The sequence below is a fragment of the Peromyscus leucopus genome, chromosome 13, assembly GCF_004664715.2.
Source record: "Peromyscus leucopus breed LL Stock chromosome 13, UCI_PerLeu_2.1, whole genome shotgun sequence".
NCBI classification, from domain to species: Eukaryota; Metazoa; Chordata; class Mammalia; order Rodentia; family Cricetidae; genus Peromyscus; species Peromyscus leucopus.
The window spans coordinates 1,919,836-1,937,066 of NC_051074.1; the positions used below are offsets into that span (position 1 = coordinate 1,919,836).

The 17,231-nt window shown below is 44.7% G+C and overlaps 1 protein-coding gene across 1 annotated transcript in view; it reads left to right on the plus strand.

Moving 5' to 3' along the window:
• The first annotated feature begins 891 nt into the window (after window positions 1-891).
• Window positions 892-17,231, plus strand: part of LOC114697853 (F-box only protein 36) — a 22,377-nt gene continuing 6,037 nt past the window's right edge. The window contains exons 1-3 of the mRNA XM_028876187.2: window positions 892-926; window positions 1,394-1,502; window positions 12,044-12,216. Of these exons, the coding sequence (XP_028732020.1) occupies window positions 921-926; window positions 1,394-1,502; window positions 12,044-12,216 (288 nt within the window). The 5' untranslated portion in view covers window positions 892-920. The remainder of the gene's footprint in view (window positions 927-1,393; window positions 1,503-12,043; window positions 12,217-17,231) is intronic.

Consider the following 17,231-nt stretch of genomic DNA (forward strand, 5'->3'; position numbering starts at 1 on the left):
ATTTTCTTTTAATCGAACTGTAACTTCAGTTCCAAGGGCTTGAACTCCTTGTCCTGGCCCCATCAGACCTGGAGCATGCAAGTGATACGCAGGCATGTGTGCAGGCAAAGCACTCATACCCCAAAAATTAAAAGTAACAAAAACAATTTTTTTTAATCTTTAAAAGATAATGCTGCACATAGTTGTAGCACTTTAAGTATTCTTATCTTGGTACTATAGAGCACATCCTCTACTTACAGAACTGCCAGTTTTCATCCCTTCAGCACCACTAAAATGACAACATATACGGTTTTTGTAAGGCACAAACCTATAGAGATGAAGGGAATTAAAAGTAACCAAAGGAACATGCGTTTCTTTGTTGTTGTTGTTTTCAAGCCAGAATGTGGTTCATAGTAGAACATGGTCTGGAAACTGATCAAAGTTCAGCTTAGAGCTGGGGAGGTCAAAGAGCAGAACAGGGCAGTGAAGCAGTCAGAGCCCAGGGGAGGTGGGGAGATGCGGAGGACCTGCCCGTGGCGGCAGTACTGCAGTCCCGGGTGTTCTGCCTGCATGTATGTCTGTGCACCAGGCGCATGCATGTGCAAGGAGGCCTGGAGAAGGTGTTGGATCCCGTAGGGCTGTAATTACACATGGTGGTTAACAGCTACATGGATGAAATGAAATTGAAAGCTCTTCACCACTGACCCGTTTCTCTAGCCTCAGTGGCCTGATAGATTGTTTGTTTTTGTTTATTGAGACAGGGTTTTGCTGTGGGATGTTCTGTATGGCAAATGTGTTGCTCTGATTGGTTAATAAATAAAACACTGATTGGCCAGTGGATAGCAGGAAGTATAGGCAGGACTAACAGAGAGGAGAAAAGAAAGAACAGGAAGGCAGAAGGAGTCACTGCCAGCTGCCACCAGGACAAGCAGCATGTGAAGATGCCGGTAAGCCATGAGCCATGTGGCAAGGTATAGATTTATGGAAATGGATTAATTTAAGATATAAGAACAGTTAGCAAGAAGCTACCACGGCCATACAGTTTGTAAGCAATATAAGTCTCTGTGTTTATTTGGTTGGGTCTGAGCGGCTGTGGGACTGGCGGGAGACAAAGATTTGTCCTGACTGTGGGCAAGGCAGGGAAAACTCTAGCTACAGGGTTTCTCTGTGCAGCCCTGGTTATCCTGGAACTTACTCTGTAGACCAGGCTGCCAGCACTTGGTAGACAGAGACAAGAGAATCAAGCACTCAAAGCCAGTCTTAGCCACTTGGTGAGTTTTTAGGTCGGCCTGGGCTGCATGAGACCCTGTCTCAAATAAACAAACAAATAAAAACAAACAAATCACCCTAAACTTAGGATAGCTGTCAGAATTAGACTCATTTTTAATTGCTACCAACTCTTATTTAACTACAGATCATCTTTAGATGGTGGAAGATTTCTCTGAGAAGTGAGTTTCGGTCAGCAAAACCTGGAGAGACAAAGGAAACCCATGAAGATTTCTTAGAGAACTCTCATCTTCAAGGTGAGTCAGTCACACTCCAGTGTATATGGCAGCAATAGATCATGCAGTTCATACTTTTGTAATTATGTTCTTAGAAATAATAGAACAGGGGTGGGGGGACTGGAGAGATGGCTCAGAGGTTAAGAACACTGGCTGTTATTCCAGAGGTTCTGAGTTCAATTCCCAGCAACCACATGGTGGCTCACAACCATCTGTAATGAGATCTGGTGCCCTCTTCTGGCCATGCAGACACAGCACTGTATACGTAATAAATAAATAAATAAATAAATAAATAAATAAATAAATAAATCTTTAAAAAAAGAAAAGAAAAAGAAACCAACAACAACAAAAGAAATGATAGAATGTTGGATTTGAGTTTTATTTTTTCAGGATTGAAGAGATGGCTTAGTGGTTAAGAGTGTGTACTGCTCTTGCAGAGGACCCCAGGTTCAGCTGCCAGCACCCATGGAGGAGGGGCTAACAACTGCCTGTAACTCCAGCTTTATGCAATCCATGACCTCTTCCGGCCTCTGTGAGCAACTGCACACACCCACACGCACATAATTAAAAATAAAATAAATCTTTCGTTTGTTTGTTTGTCTTAAGACAGGGTTTCTCTGTGTAGCCTTGGCTGTGCAGGAATTCACTCTGTAGACCAGGTTGGCCTTTAACTCACAGAGATCCACCTGCTTCTGTCTCCCAAGCACTGGGATCAAAGGCATGTGCCATCACCACCCAGCTAAAATAAATCCTTTAAAATCTCTTTAGAATAAAAAAATTTTGAGATAGGGTCTCATGCATCTTAGGTGTTGTGTCGTTTCCTGGGGAGGTGTGAACAAGTGTCTGTTTGCCCCAGACAGGATAACAATGAGAGACCAAAGATGTATTCCACCCAAGTTAGTGGGTGTTAGTCACAGGCATATGGGTGATTCAAAGGCAGCTGTGTCACTGAGAAGCCCAGCCCTGAGTGGCTGATGACTCACAAAGGCTGCGTCCCCATACACCTTGCAGGCAGCTCAGTAGTCGGTTTGCTCATCTCCACCCTCCCTTCTTGGAGAATGCTGCAGAAAGACTTCTCCATCAGCAGAAGAGAGAATGGATGCTCATGCCTACGCATAGCAGAGCTCTGGGGTCATTCAGCCAGCTGGAACCTCAGTGCTGCCACTAGCTAGCTGTTGTGACCACAGTGACAGCTCAGCCCCTTTGTGAGTTGGTTTCCTTGTGCTGGGCTGGGAATAATCCTGGTTATTTTATTCGGCCGTCTCGAGTCTTCCATGACTTGCTCAGCATTATATATAATCAGCTCTTAATTATTGTTTGCTGTATTGTTAAGCAGATGGCGTTTGACTGGACTGATTTTTTTGCCTCCTCTTGGTCTTCTCCCTAAGGACCCTACAGGATTTTCTCATGCAGAGATCCTGGCAGACAATCTGAGCATATCACTCTCAGCAGTACTTAGCAAGGAGGTGGTATTTGCTGTCATTTGATCTTGTTCTTAGTTCCTTTTCCTCACTGGATTCTTAATCTTCAAATCAAGACAGTGGGATTGGGAGTTCAAACCTGTGCCTTTCTCCTGTCTGTTTTGTAATGACGCCCTGGGGATTTAGTTCAATCTCCAGTTTTCAGTACTGTCCATAGGGCTGGAGAGACAGCTCAGCAGTGAGGAGCACATCCTGCCCTTGCAGAGGACCCAGGTTCCGTTCCCTGCACCCATGTTAGATGGCTCACAATTTCCTGTAACTCTTATTACAAGGGATCCAATTCCTGCTTCTGGCCTCCATGGGCAGGGACATATGTATACATGTACACACACACACACAAACACACACCTCTTACTGGGTTGCCTTGTCCAGCCTTGATGTGCTGGTATATGCCTGATCTTATTGTAGCATTTTATGCCATGTTTGGTTGATGTCCCTGGGACGTCTGCTCTTTTCTGAGGGAAGACTGAGGGGGCATGGATCTGAGAGAGCGGGGGAGATGTGGGGAAGAGACTAGGGGAAGGAAAAGGAGGGGAAACTGGGGTCAGGATGTAAAATATGAGAGAATAATAACAATCAATCAATCAATAAATATAAGAAATAAACATTTTAAAATGCTCCTCACAAGGGGGTAAGTCCTAAGTTAGTATCTCTCATATGAACTTCTCTAATAACATACTCAGGTAGTTACATAACTATGCCCATGATCAGTTCATATGAGTATCTGCTAGACTACCAATGTATCCACCTATAGCCTCCATAGAGGGTTCACTGGGCAAAGCTGCCAATCTTGATGGCTTGGATTCCAACCTTGGGATATGGTGGGAGGAGAGAACTGATTCCTACAAGTTGTTCTGTCTCTCTGTCTCTGTCTCTGTTTCTGTCTCTCTGTCTCTGTCTCTGTTTCTGTCTCTCTCTCTCTCTCTCTCTCACACACACACACACACACACACACACGCACGCACGCACGCACACACGCACACACACACACACACACGCACACACACACACGCACACACACACATCTTCTAATCTCACCTTCCATGGGATAGTGGAGGAGGGTGACAAAAATCATGAAGTTACACCTTACCTCTCTTCCTATGATGTGTTGGGCCCAGTCTTTCCCAAACACTACAGTTCGCACAGTGGCAGGCAGGTCCCAAGATAATCTAGAAGGAGGACCCTTGAGTGATTCACACATGCTCTTGCATGTGGGCTGATCCATGTGAGCAGTAGGATTCAGGACACCTGATATTATGTAACTTTCAAGGTTTAGTTAGAAAAGACTCATCCCTTCTCTCCTGGTGTCCTTTCTCTGTCTCTTTCATCCTGTCCACTTAGTCTACGGTTTGAGAGAAAAATCACAGGGCAGAAGAGCTGTAAATGCTGGCAATGGCCAGGAGGAGGGAGTTGGAGAAACCAAGGAGTGAGTTAGGTTTCAATAAAGCAGGTAACTGGGCCTGAGGAGATGGCTCAGCTGTCCAGAGCACTTCCAGAGAACCCGGCTTTGATTACTAGCCCACAAGGCTGTTCATAACCTCCTGTAACTCCACTTCCAGGGGACCCAATGCCCTCTTCTGGCTCTGTGGGCACTGCATGCACATGGTGCAGAGACATATATAAAAATTTAAAAGCAAAGAGAAAGCAGGCATGGTGGCAGGTACCTTTAATTCCAGGGAGGCAGAGGCAGGCAGATCTTTGTAGCATGGGCTACAGATCAAGTTCCCAGACAGCCAGGGGCTCACAGAGAAATACTGTCTCTAGAGAGAGAGAGAGGGAGGGAGGGAGGGAGGGGAGGAAGGAAGGAAGGAAGGAAGGAAGGAAGGGAAGGAAGGAAGGAAGGAAGGAAGGAAGGAAGACAGGCAGACAGCTTCAGCAGTGGAGGTCTGCAAGCAGCTGTAAAACTGAAGGTGGGAATGAGAAGAACCAGAGTGTCAGGGCGAAGATGCTTAGTATCCAAAGAAGAGACAGAAAGGAGAAAAGGAAAATATATGCTTCTAAGTTAGAACTCAGAAGTATGGGGAGGCTTAGCAATGACTTGAAGCCACCATGTGGTTGCTGGGAATTGAACTCAGGTTCTCTGGAAGAGCAGCCAGTGTTCTTAACTGCTGAGCCATCTCTCCAGCCCCTCAGTAATGATTCCTAAGCAAGCACCTGCTTTGAAGGAAAGGCTCCTGGGTATATATTGTCTCACTAAGGGACAGCATTCTTCTCATCTCTTTAGCATGTTTCCAGCCCTTGGGGTTGGCTTCTTCTGGGCTGGTGACTGACAGGCTCATTTGGATTAACTCTTAAGGGAGGAGACAATAGTATGTAATGTTCTAATTACTGGGACAGGACAGATTAGGACTCAGTTTCTATTCTTATGACTAGGAGGAAATGGCTTTCCCTTAATGGGCCTCAACAAATTCCTGAGCTATCTTATGATAAATGTTAGGTGGGATTCTAAATGATCATGAGGGAGGGGTCCGGCATCTGGCCTCCATCTCTGCTGATGCTTGTTTAGGTATCTGATTTGGGACTTGTAGCTGCCAGGGTCCAGGCTTTGACCCTCAAAACTCCAGTCCCACAAAGGGAAATTCTTCAGGCTATTACTAGTGGTCTATATCTGAACAGGTGTTTCCAAGTTATTTGACCTTTAAAAAAATATTTATTTGTGTTTGTGTATGTGCCTGAATGTGTGTGCACTCATGCCAGGATGCACTGTGGAGATCAGAGCTGGTTCTCACCTTCCATGGTATAGGTCCTGAGGCCAAAGCTCAGGTCAGCAGCCTTGGTATTGAATACCTTTACCCCTGAGCCATCCTGCAACACACCCGTCTTTTCCCTTATTCAAAGGATTGAGGAAAGGGCTCACACAGGTTTGCAAAAGTAGCAAGAAAACTTGATTTAAAGGCAAAGCAAGTGGCTGGGAGATGGCATAGAAGGCATGAGTACTTCCTTCTCTGCCAGAGGACCGAGTTTGCTACCCAGCACCCAAGTTGGGTGGTTTACAACCACCTTTAACTTCAGCTCCATGGGATCCTACACCCTATTCTGGCTTCTGCAGGCACCCCTATAGGGCATACACACACACACACACACACACACACACACACACACACACACACACACTCCAACACAGTAGTAAAGATAAGAAAAACTGGGCTGAAGAAATGGTACAGCACCCACAAGGTGGACCACAGCCATCCTTAATTCCTGTTTCAAGGGACCTTTCTTCTGGACTCTGTGGGCACCAGACAAGCGTGTGGCACATATGTATATGTGCATGTAAACACTTTTACACATAGAATTAAAAAAGATCAGAAACCCACTCTCAAGATTGACATTGGAGGTGCTCAAGAGCCCCAGTTACTGTTTGGGTCTCCTCTTACGGGGTTCAAAAGAAGGAAGAGTTTGCCTAATAGCGGGTGATTCTCTGTTTTGACAGATTAGGTCATGTAATCACTTATCTGCTGAGAATGTTCCTTCCCATAATGCCTCTGATTAAAATTATATACATTTTATAATTTTAATTTTACATAGACATAAGATGGATTTAATTTTACATAGATATAAATGATGAATTCTCTCTGAAAGTTTACCTGAGGACACAATTTTGCTTCATGAGTCAGGCACCCCAAACCAGCTCATGCCGGATTGGCCTTTCTGTTCTGGAACCAGCATGTATTGGGCATAATGTGGAGCACAGATTGTCCAAGTTTGCTGGTTGTGGAAAGAGGAGACTATTCCATGTATTCAGAGAGAAGTACATGCAGCCAGATGTAGGCGGGGTCTGAGGATGCTAGATGCATTGTTTGGAGAGGGCTGTGTGTGTAGTATGTGCAAGTGAAGAAATGTGTTGCACACTAATCCTAGCACTTAGAAGGTCAAGGTGTTGTGCCTAGATTGAATGGACCCCCAAAAGACCACAGGGGAGACCAAATCCTGTATGTAAAAGCAAAGAACCTTTATTATATTCAGGCTCCAGGGCTTGGTCCCTCTGTCTGTCTGACACAGTGGTGAGAGCAGGGAGCCCTGAGCCCAGGCTGGGTAGAGTTTTTACCATAGCAGTGGTTGGGATGAGGGGATTTCCAGGGTCCAGGACCCTGATTGGCTGACAATTGTCCAGGGGTATCTGCAAAACAAAAATAGGTGTGTGCTACACTCCAGGACATCTGGCCACCTTATCTAATGGTTAGAATGTTTAGGATGTTAGGTACTTCTTAAGATGTAGGCCCTCCCTGGGTGGGGTCAGCTTATATGGCTTTTCCTGGGTGTGGGTGTTGCCTGCTAGTAAGCCTGTCACAGAAGCAGTGTCTGGGCCTCTAAGCCTGTCATGGCAGCTATGTGGGCAAGCTGTTTTGGGGCCCCTCCACAAAGGCAGGCAAATTTCTGTGAGTGTGAGGCCAGCCTGGTCTACATAGTGAGTTCTAGGACAACCAGGGCTGTGTAGAGAGACCCTGTCACAAAAAATCCAAAGCAAACAAAACATATTTCCATTCTTTGATTGTTCACAGCTGAGGAGTGATGAGAGGGATCTTCTTTTCTAATTTAAATTTTATTACATAGTGTGTGTGTGTGTGTGTGTATGTGTGTGTGTGTGTGTGTGTGTGTGTTGTGTGTGTGTGTGTGGTGTCTGCAGCACATATATCACAGTAACTGCACAAGTCCGGAGGTCAGAGGACAATTTGTGGGAATTGGCTCCCTCTCTCCATCATGTGCTCTGCCATCTTTCATCAGGTCTAAAGTCCCCTTCCCCCCAGCTCCTCCTCATAACCCGAATGCTGTGTCCACCCCTTGCTCTCTGGAGCTGTCTCACGCTTTCTCACTCTCACACTATACTCCATCCCTGGCCGTGTCCAGTCTGCTTTGTTCTCAGCTCTGGACTCCTTTTAGATCCCTCTGGATCTTTTCTGTCTTATCCACAATAAAAACCTTCTCCCTAAGGGGGTGGTCATGTCGGCAGCTTCTTTACTGTGCCCCTCGAATAAAACTGGCCCATCTTTCTTGCTTATACATCAAATTTATATTTATGTCAAGTATTCCATTAGTCTGTTGTTTATGAGCTGCAGTCTCCTTTGCAAGTAACTAAAATGTCTAAAAATACAAGGAAGAGCTGGGCATGGTGGCGCATGCCTTTAATTCCAGCGCTGGAAAGGCAGAAGTGAGTTCAAGGCTGGTCTGATCTACATAGGTAGTTCCAGGCTAGCCAAGGCTACATAAAGAAATCCTGTCTCAACCCCAGCCCCCATTTAAAAAATAAAATAAACATACAAAGCAAAGCTATAATGGTTTTCATGAAATATTCATCTGTTAATGCTTTTTATCTTCACCTTATATTTGCTAAATTATGTAAAGATAGGGCTAAAAGAAAGTGGAGAGGAAGGAATTTTAATAAGAAAAAAATGAAATAATCCGAGTCAACTGAGCTCAGTGTACTGTGTTTCAGATCATTTGGGGGTGGGAGGGAAGTGTAAAAGACCTTGCTGCCCATCACAGAGGCCAACCCGGGAACTGAATCTTTCAAGTGCCTTATTCAGAAAGCCCTCAGGCTAGAGAGCCCCAGCGGAATCAGCCTCCTCAATCCCTTTCTCATTAGCATTTTTATAGAGAAGAACCAAGAAATCAATTCAAGGTCCAGGCTTATCCTTCTGGCCAGGTGGCTTTGTCTCTGAGGTCCCCTCCCCCTTATCTTTCTGTCACTCTCCGCACAGCTAGGGAGTTTGTGGACACCAAAGCCAGAGTCTTGAATTACTCCTTTAAATTATTCTTTAAAGATTTATTTACTGATTGATTTTTTTTTTTTAAAAAAAACAGGGTTTCTCTATGTATCCTTGACTGACTTAGAACTTGCCATGTAGACCAGGCTAGCCTCAAACTCATACAGATCCTCTGCCTCCCACTGGGGTTAAAGGTTTGTGCCACTGCAAGGAGATAAATATTTATTTTTATTATTTTATTTGAATATACCAGGGTGTGTGTCTGTGAGAGAGAGAAGGGTGGGGGGCGGGAGTGGGGGGAGAGATGGGGGAGAGGGAGACAGAGAGACAGAGACAGAGGAGACCAGAAGAGGGCTTTGGAGCTCTTGGAGTTGGATCCCTGTAGCTGGCTGATAGTGGTACTGAGAACTGAACTCAGGTTCCCTGGAGACCAGCAAATTGTCTTAACTGCTGAGCTGTCGTCCAGCCTTCCTTCCTTTCTTCTCTAAAATAGTTTTTACAATATTTTACGTGTGTGTGTGTGTGTGTGTGTGTGTGTGTGTGTGTGTGTGTGTGTGTTGTTATGCCCAGAACCTGGGGACTCCCAAAAGACCACCAAGGAGATTGAATCCTCTATGTAAAAGCAAAGAACCTTTATTTTCAAGCTCTGAGCTTGGTCCCTTTGTCTGTCCAATGCAGTGGTGAGAGCAGAGAGCAATGCGCTCAGTTCCGGTGGGGTTTTTTGGTTTTTTTTTAAAGATTTATTTATTTATTATGTATACAGTGTTCTGTCTGCATGTGTCTCTGCAGCCAGAAGAGCACAGATCTCATTACAGGTGGTTGTGAGCACATGTGGTTGTGGTTGAACTCAGGACTCTGGGAGTTTTACTTGCTCTTAACCACTGAGCCATCTCTCCAGCCCCCGGTGGGGTTTTATCACAGCAGAGGTTGGTGAGGTTTCAGCAGCCTGATTGATGACATTTGTCTAGGATTATCTGTAAAACAATAATAGGTATGTGCTTGACTCAAGGACATCTGGCCACCTTATCTAATGGTTGGAATGTTTGGGAAGGGGTTGGGGATTTAGCTCAGTGGTAGAGCACTTGCCTAGCAAGTGCAAGGCCCTGGGTTCAGTCCTCAGCTCTGGGAAAAAAAGAAAAAGGAATGTTTGGGATGTTTGGTACTTCATTTTAGATGTAGGCCCTCCCTGGGTGGGGTCAATTTAGGGCTTTTCTTGCATCTGGGTGTTACTAAGCCTGTAACAGAAGCTGGGCCTCCTAGGCCTGTCATGGCAGCTGTGTGGTCAAGCTGTTTTGGGGCCCTCCGTGTGTGTGTGTGTGTGTGTGTGTGTGTGTGTGTGTGTGTGTGTGTGTGTATGTGTGTGTAGCAGGGGGAAGGTTTGCACACTTTCGGTTTTTCAAGGTAGGGTTTCTCTGTGTAACAGCTCTATCTGTCCTGGAACTCCCTTTGTAGACCAGGCTAACCTAGAGAGCCTCTGCCTCCAAGGTACTGGGCCACTACCATCACCACCCCACATACCATGAGGGGTTTGCAGACTTTAAAGTCTACTGAATCTTATATCCCTTCACAATCCTTTCTTTCTGCTGTCAAGGAGAAATCCTGGAAAGAAGTTGTGTCCAAAGAAACTGATTGGCCGATTAGAACTATACAGGCTAGCCTAGAACTCATGATCCTCAGGCCCCTGCCTTTTTAGTGCTGGAATTGCAGGTGTGAGCCTCTTCAACCCAGCTCTTTGCTCTTTTTAATGTTGAATTCTCTGCCTAGAGATGTTCCTGTCACCATTTTCTCAACATACAACCTATGTGGAAGTGTAGGGACAAACTTCAACAAGACCTATGCTTTACCTCCTGATTAAGGACTTGGGGAAAAGATGGCTGTAAAAATTACCATGGATTGATGGGGGCAGGTGTGCTTGGTGACAGGGTCCCCATCTGCTGGTCTGCCAGTTTTACAGTAAAGCTTGTTTCCCTGCCCTAGCTCGTCCGTCTGTCAGGTCTTTGACAATGACAGTAGCCAAATTTGGATCCAACAAAGGGCAGCACTGCCTTGTATATATTTCTCAAGGAAGAGGGTCTTTGGGGGACAGCCAGCCTGCGGACACTGGCACTAGCCACTACACAGTTGTAAGCCCTTTTATTTCTCATCCCTGATGTTCCCAATCTCACTGCTAAAACATCTTAGTTATGTATGTATGCAGCATGTCTGTGTCTGTGTGTGCATGCATTCTCGTGCTTCAGCATCTGTGTGGAGGTCAGAGGATAACTCTCAGAAGTTAGTTCTCTATTTCCACATTATATTGGTCCTAGGAATCAAACTCAGTTTAAAAAAATTTATTAAAAAAAAAAAAAAAAAAAAAAAAAAGTCAACAAAATCTATTTTTTATTCAAAACTATTTGTGTTTTTTTTTTTTTTTCTCTTCTCATTGGTTTAACAAACTATGTCGTACTGTCTGAATGTACAGTATCTTAAGATATGTTCCAATGCTCTATATTGCACAGAGATCTTATGGATTAAGGCGTGGCACCACCGCACCCTGCTATGGCAAAGCTCTGCAGACCTTTTTATTCATCAATCATATAATTCAGTAAATTAGTAACCACACATGTGGCTTGGCAACCTTTACCCATCAAGCCGTCTCACAGGTCCTTCCTTTTTATTTTTCCTTTTGAGACAGAGTTTCACTATGTATCCTTGATTTGCCTGGAACTCACTGGGTAGACAAGGCTGGCTTTGAACTTAGAGATCCTCTGCTTCCTGAGTGCTAGGATTAGAAGCACCCATCCAGGTTCTTTTCCTTTTAACCTTAAAGTCCAAGCTTAGCGATGGAGCCATTGGAGGACCTTCACATTTCATGCATGTCCACCTGGCACAACCAGAGAGGTGATCATGCTCTTTGTCTGCTCTGTCCACCCAGTTAATGGTGGGTGACGAGCTCCCTCCTCTGTCTCTAGCTGACTCTTTGTTAGCTGTTAGCCTGGGTGAGCAACAACAGGAAGCCAACCCCATCAACAGGACAATAAACAAATGCCTCCAAAAATCCACTCTCTTAGTGCCACAAACAGCTTGGTGAGAATAGGAACGACTGGTTTTCTCTGTGTAGCTCTGGGTATCCTGGAACTCTCTGTAGACAGGCTGGCCTCTGCTTCCTGAGTGCTGGGATTAAAGGTGTGTGCCACTACCACCTAGCTTCCAAAGCCTGTTTCTTATTGTTGATGGTTTTCTTTCTTTCTTTTTTTTTTTTTTTCCAGAGCTGAGGACCAAATCCAGGGCCTTGCGCTTGCTAAGCAAGCGCTCTACCACTGAGCTAAATCCCCAACCCCTGTTGATGGTTTTCACGTGACTGAAGGAGATAACTGTTGGTTTGTGGTTTGGCTTACAGTACAAGTCGCCTTAATATTTGGTGCAAGAATATTAGACTATGTCTTCAACCTGTGTGAAGGTAAATTTGACTACCTGGAGCGGCTCTCAGACAAACTGCTGATAAAGATCATCTGCTACCTGGACCTTGAAGACATTGCCAGGCTTGCTCAGACATCAAGCAGGTTTGCAAAGGTAGTATTCCCCGCTGTGTGTCAGCTGCACCAAGAGCCCTCCCACTGCACTACACTACCATATTCTTCTTTGTCCTTGTTTATTTGGGTTTTTGTTATTTTATTTATTGATTGATCTATCTATCTATTTAATGTATATGGGTGTTTTGCCTGCATGTGTGTATATGCACTATGTGCATGCAGTCTCTTGGAGGCCAGAAGAGGGCATCTGATCCTCTGGAACTAAAATTATAGGCAGCTGTGAACCACCACGCCAGGTGGGTACTGGGAACAGAACTCAGGTCTTCTGCAAGAGCAGCCAGTGCTTTTAAGTGCTGAGCCATTCCTCCAGACCCTGAGTCTGTCTGTCTTCCTTCCTTCCTTTTTTCCCTTTCTTTCTTTATTGAGATAAGGATTTATGTAGTACATGCTAGCCTTGAACTTTTTTTCTTTCTTCCTTTCCTTCCTTCCTTCCTTCCTTCTTTCTTTCTTTTTCTTTTTCTGTTTTGTTTGGTTTGGTTTTTCAAGACAGGATTTCTCTGTTTAGCCCTGGAACTCATTCTATAGACCAGAGTGGCCTCAGTGATCTGCCTGCCTCTGCCTTGCAAGTGCTGGGATAAAAGTTGTGACACCACACCCAGTATAGCATTGAACTTTGAATCTTCCTGTTTCTATCTCTCAAGCATTATGATTATAGGCCATGCCACCATGGCTAGCTTATTTTTCCTTTGAGACAGTGTCTCTTTCTGTAGCTCAGGCTGGTCTTGAACTCATGGCAATCCTCCTGCCTCCCAAATTGTGGGATTATAGATGTGACGTACCATGCCTGGTCTACTTGTGTTTAATTTCCAAAACCATTTGTTGAGTCTTGTAACAGACACAAGCAACCAAGATAGCATTATTCCCACACTCAAGGAACTTACTATCAAATATTAGATTGCTAAACAGATACGGGTGATTACAGTATAATGTGCTGGGTTTGACAAGAAACACATGGGCAAGGCACAAGGATTGTGTGTCAAGTGGTTTCCTGTGCTTCTTAGAAGTGGGTTACTCCATCTGGGCTTTGAGTACAAAGAAGGGTGAATTTTTTTTCTTTCTTTTTTTTTGGGGGGGGGTGTCTACATGGAAGATTTTTTTTTTGAATGCCGATTGCCATTTATTAAAGGAGGGAGGAGGTCTTAAATATAGGCTTACAGAACAATGGGAGAACCCTGGAGGGCAGAAGTTTGCTACCAATGTTTTACAATCTTGCATCTAAGCTGTTAATGCCCATTGTGCAGGATACACAGAGAAGGAACTTCCATTAAGCATTCAAGAGGGTGGAACCCAGCAGGGAATTAGCATAGGGAGGATATCAAGGTCAAGGTCAGTAAGCAAGGCAACAGTTACCAAAAATGGGGGCCAGGGCCCTACAGGTCCCCCTTTTACTAATAAATGAGCTTCTGACTTAGGTTGCTTGGGATGTCAGCAAGTCACCTTACCCATCATGGAGACACCTGCCCAGGCCACACAGGCGCTCTGTCTTAGGTTGGTGAGCGCCCCCCAGAATTACCGGTCTCTGAATACTCATTATCAAACATGCTCAGTCGTGTGTGAGCTGCAGATTTAACTGCTTCCAAAGATCTCAAAGTGGCGCTGGGCTTGCAATCTGTGTGTTCGACACAGAAAAGACCAATGGAAGTCCTAACTCACCCATAGCCAGTAGGCTAAAGGCAACTGAGCCATTCCCTTCCTTAATGAGCCTTACTGCAAATTGGAGTACTTGTAAGATGGTATCCCAAAAGCAAGTGGAACTTGAATTCTATAAATTTTATAATTTTCAAAACCAATCTAATTAAATTTATTATGCCCAATAGAATGAAAGATTAACTAACTGTGGTAGCTACTTTTGCTGCCAGGGTCTCCATTGTGCTAGCTGTAGTAACCAATTATAAAATGGCAATCCCAGAAACAGTAGCAGCAGTGGCCACCACTGCTATATCAGCAACAACAGCAGCAGCAATGTCAAATTCTCTTCCGGAGCATGTGGGCATCCACTGTATGGACATAACTCCAGGAACATGAACCGCCAAGGTCCGTTTTTCTTGACCCCAGCATGACTTAAGCTGGCAGCTCTGCAAAAGAATAACTAAGAACCATAAAGAAAAAACAGGCAGCTCACAAGGAGCAGAACTAATTGACTCATAATGGCTACATTCAGGCTCACAAATTTTAAGGTATCTTCAAAGGGGGCTAAATGAATTTCAGGAGGCCAATAAATGTTGCAGAGAGCCATTCCTGAAAAGTAGGTACTACACCAGTTTGAAGAGGATTGTGAAAATGAAAAGGCTTAGAAGAAGGATGCATTTTAAGTCAAAGGACCTTCCAAGGAGAGGAATAGAGGCAGAGGCAGTGTGGTGGCACTAACCGTACTTAAGGAGGATGAGCCGACAGGGTCTCATTGGTTAAGAGTATGCACCACCAGCTGGTGGCACATGCCTTTAATCTGAACTCTCAGGAAGCACAGGCCGGTTTGAGTTTGAGGCTAGCCTGGTCTACAGTGAGTTCTAGGCTAGCCAGAGCTACATAGTGAGACTCTGCAGTAGACCCAAGTTCTGCTCCCAGCACCCATTCAGGAGGCTCAACAACTAACACCCTTTCCTGGCCTCTTCAGGCACCTGAACTTACATGCACATACCTCCACACAGAGACATATACATATATACATAAATCAAAATAAATCGTTTTAAAAAATGTTTACTGGGCAGTGGGGGTGCATGTCATTAATCCCAGCACCCCAGAGGCAGAGGCTGGCAGATCTCTGTGAGTTTGAGGCCAGCTTGCTCTACAGATGGACAGCCAGAGCAACATAGAGAAACCTTGTCTCAAAAACAAGACAAAACAAACAAAAGGGGACTTCCAGGAGTAACCGACCCACATCCACTTCCGTTTCTTCACCAGTGGCAGTGTTGGTGGGCCCTGTACTCCTGCCCTCCCACCTGAGGCTGGTCAGAGAAACTCTGGCTCTAGGCACTCTCAATCCTTAGCAGCATGGGCTGAGAGAGCAGCAGCAAAGGCAGCCTGTTAGGACAGGGCCCCGGTTCCCGCCTCTTCATCCACGTCTGCAGTGGTGTCTGTGCCGTTGCACCCCATTTTAGCTGGAGTGTGTTGCTGGCAGCTGAAGAACCTTGGCTGGCTCAGTATTTAGCTGTGAAGTTGTGGAGGAACATTCACATAAAGAACAGGTTTTCTCAGATGATTCAAATCACACTGTTACCCAAAGAATTGGCATTTTCCCCACAATAATGACAGTAAAATGTTTCATTATTAGAATTCATTTTGAGTATTGTGATTTATTAGTATGCAGAATTCATTTTTCATTTATTTCTATTTAATTTTTGAGACCAGATCCCACTATAAGTTAAGTTGCTATAGAACTATATAACTGAGGCATGATCCTCCTGCCTCAGTACCCTGAGTGCTGGGCTTATAGGTGTGTGTCATCATATATAGCTTACATTTTTTTGGACTTGACTTTTATCTTCTAAAAGTAGAGGACCAGAAACAAGTACTATGAGTAATTGTTTGTACATCTTTTAAAATATTTTCTTTTCTTTTTTTAAAAGTTTTTATTTATGTGCATTGGTGTTTTACCTCCTCCATATATGTCTGTGTGAGGGTGTTGGCCCCTGGAACTGGAATTACAGACAGTTGTGAGCTCCCATATGGATGCTGGGAATTGAACCTGGGTCCTCTGGAAGAACACCCAGTGCTCTTAACTGCTGAGTCATCTATCCAGCCTTTTTTTTTTTTTTTTTTCTTCAAGACAGGGTTTCTCTGTGTAAGTCTGAGCTGTAACTCGCTTTGTAAATCAGGCTGGCCTTGAACTCACAGAGCTCCACCAGTCTCTGCCTCCCAAGTGCCGGGATTAAAGGCGTGTACCACTACCACCCAGCTTTATTTTTTATATTAATTAATTTGTTTATTTATTTTGAGTTAAGGTCTTATTACATAGTCTTGGCTAGCTTGGAACTCATAGATAATCCCCCTGCCTCAGCTTCCCAAGTGCTAAGGTTAAAGGTGTGTGCCATCACACCCAAACCAAGCATCCATACTTTAAAGAGGATGCGGAAGTAACCAAAATCCAGTGATAGGGACCTAGTGACAACTTCTACCAGGCCTGGATTTGTTTCCTCCAGTCAGTGCAGGGACTCACCAGGAACTGAGCATCTGGTGATGTCTGCTTACCCTGGGTGTGCATCTAAGTCCCTTTCAGTTCTCAGGCACGCTGTGTTTCTCCCATTCTCACTGTCCTGCCTTTACTGTGGAACCTTGAACCTGCATTGAGTTACATCCCAGTGCTCTAAAGCCAGGCTGTCCTTAGTGATTGGGGTGTGTGTGTGTGTGTGTGTGTGTGTGTGTGTGTGTACATGTGCCATGATGCATACATGGAGATAGAGGACAACACTGTAGAGTTAGGTCTCACCTTCTATCTTTTTTTTTTTTCTTTCTTTCTTTCTTTTTTTTTTTTTTTTTTTTTTTTTTGGTTTTTCGAGACAGGGTTTCTCTGTGTAGCTTTGCACCTTTCCTGGGACTCACTTGGTAGTCCAGGCTGGCCTTGGACTTGAACTCACAGAGATCCGCCTGGCTCTGCCTCCCGAGTGCTGGGATTAAAGGCATGCACCACCGCCCGGCACTCACCTTCCATCTTTATGTGTGTTCTAGGGATTGAACTTGGGTTGCCAAGCTTGAATGGCAAGTGCCTTTACCTACTTCACCATCTCTTCAGCCCTTTTTAAAACTCACTATGTAACCATGGATGACCTTAAATTTCAGATCCTCAGAAGTCCTGGGATTACAGGCATGTGCCACCATACCCAATTTATGAAGTGCTGTAGATTGAATTGAAGGCCCTGCATCCTGGGCAGTACTCTGCCACAGCCTCAACTTTTTTTTTTTGAGTCAGGGTCTCACTATGGAGCTTTGGTTGGCCTACCACCACCATGCCCACCCCAGACTTTTAAAATTACATTTATTTATTTTTTTTTTTTAAGA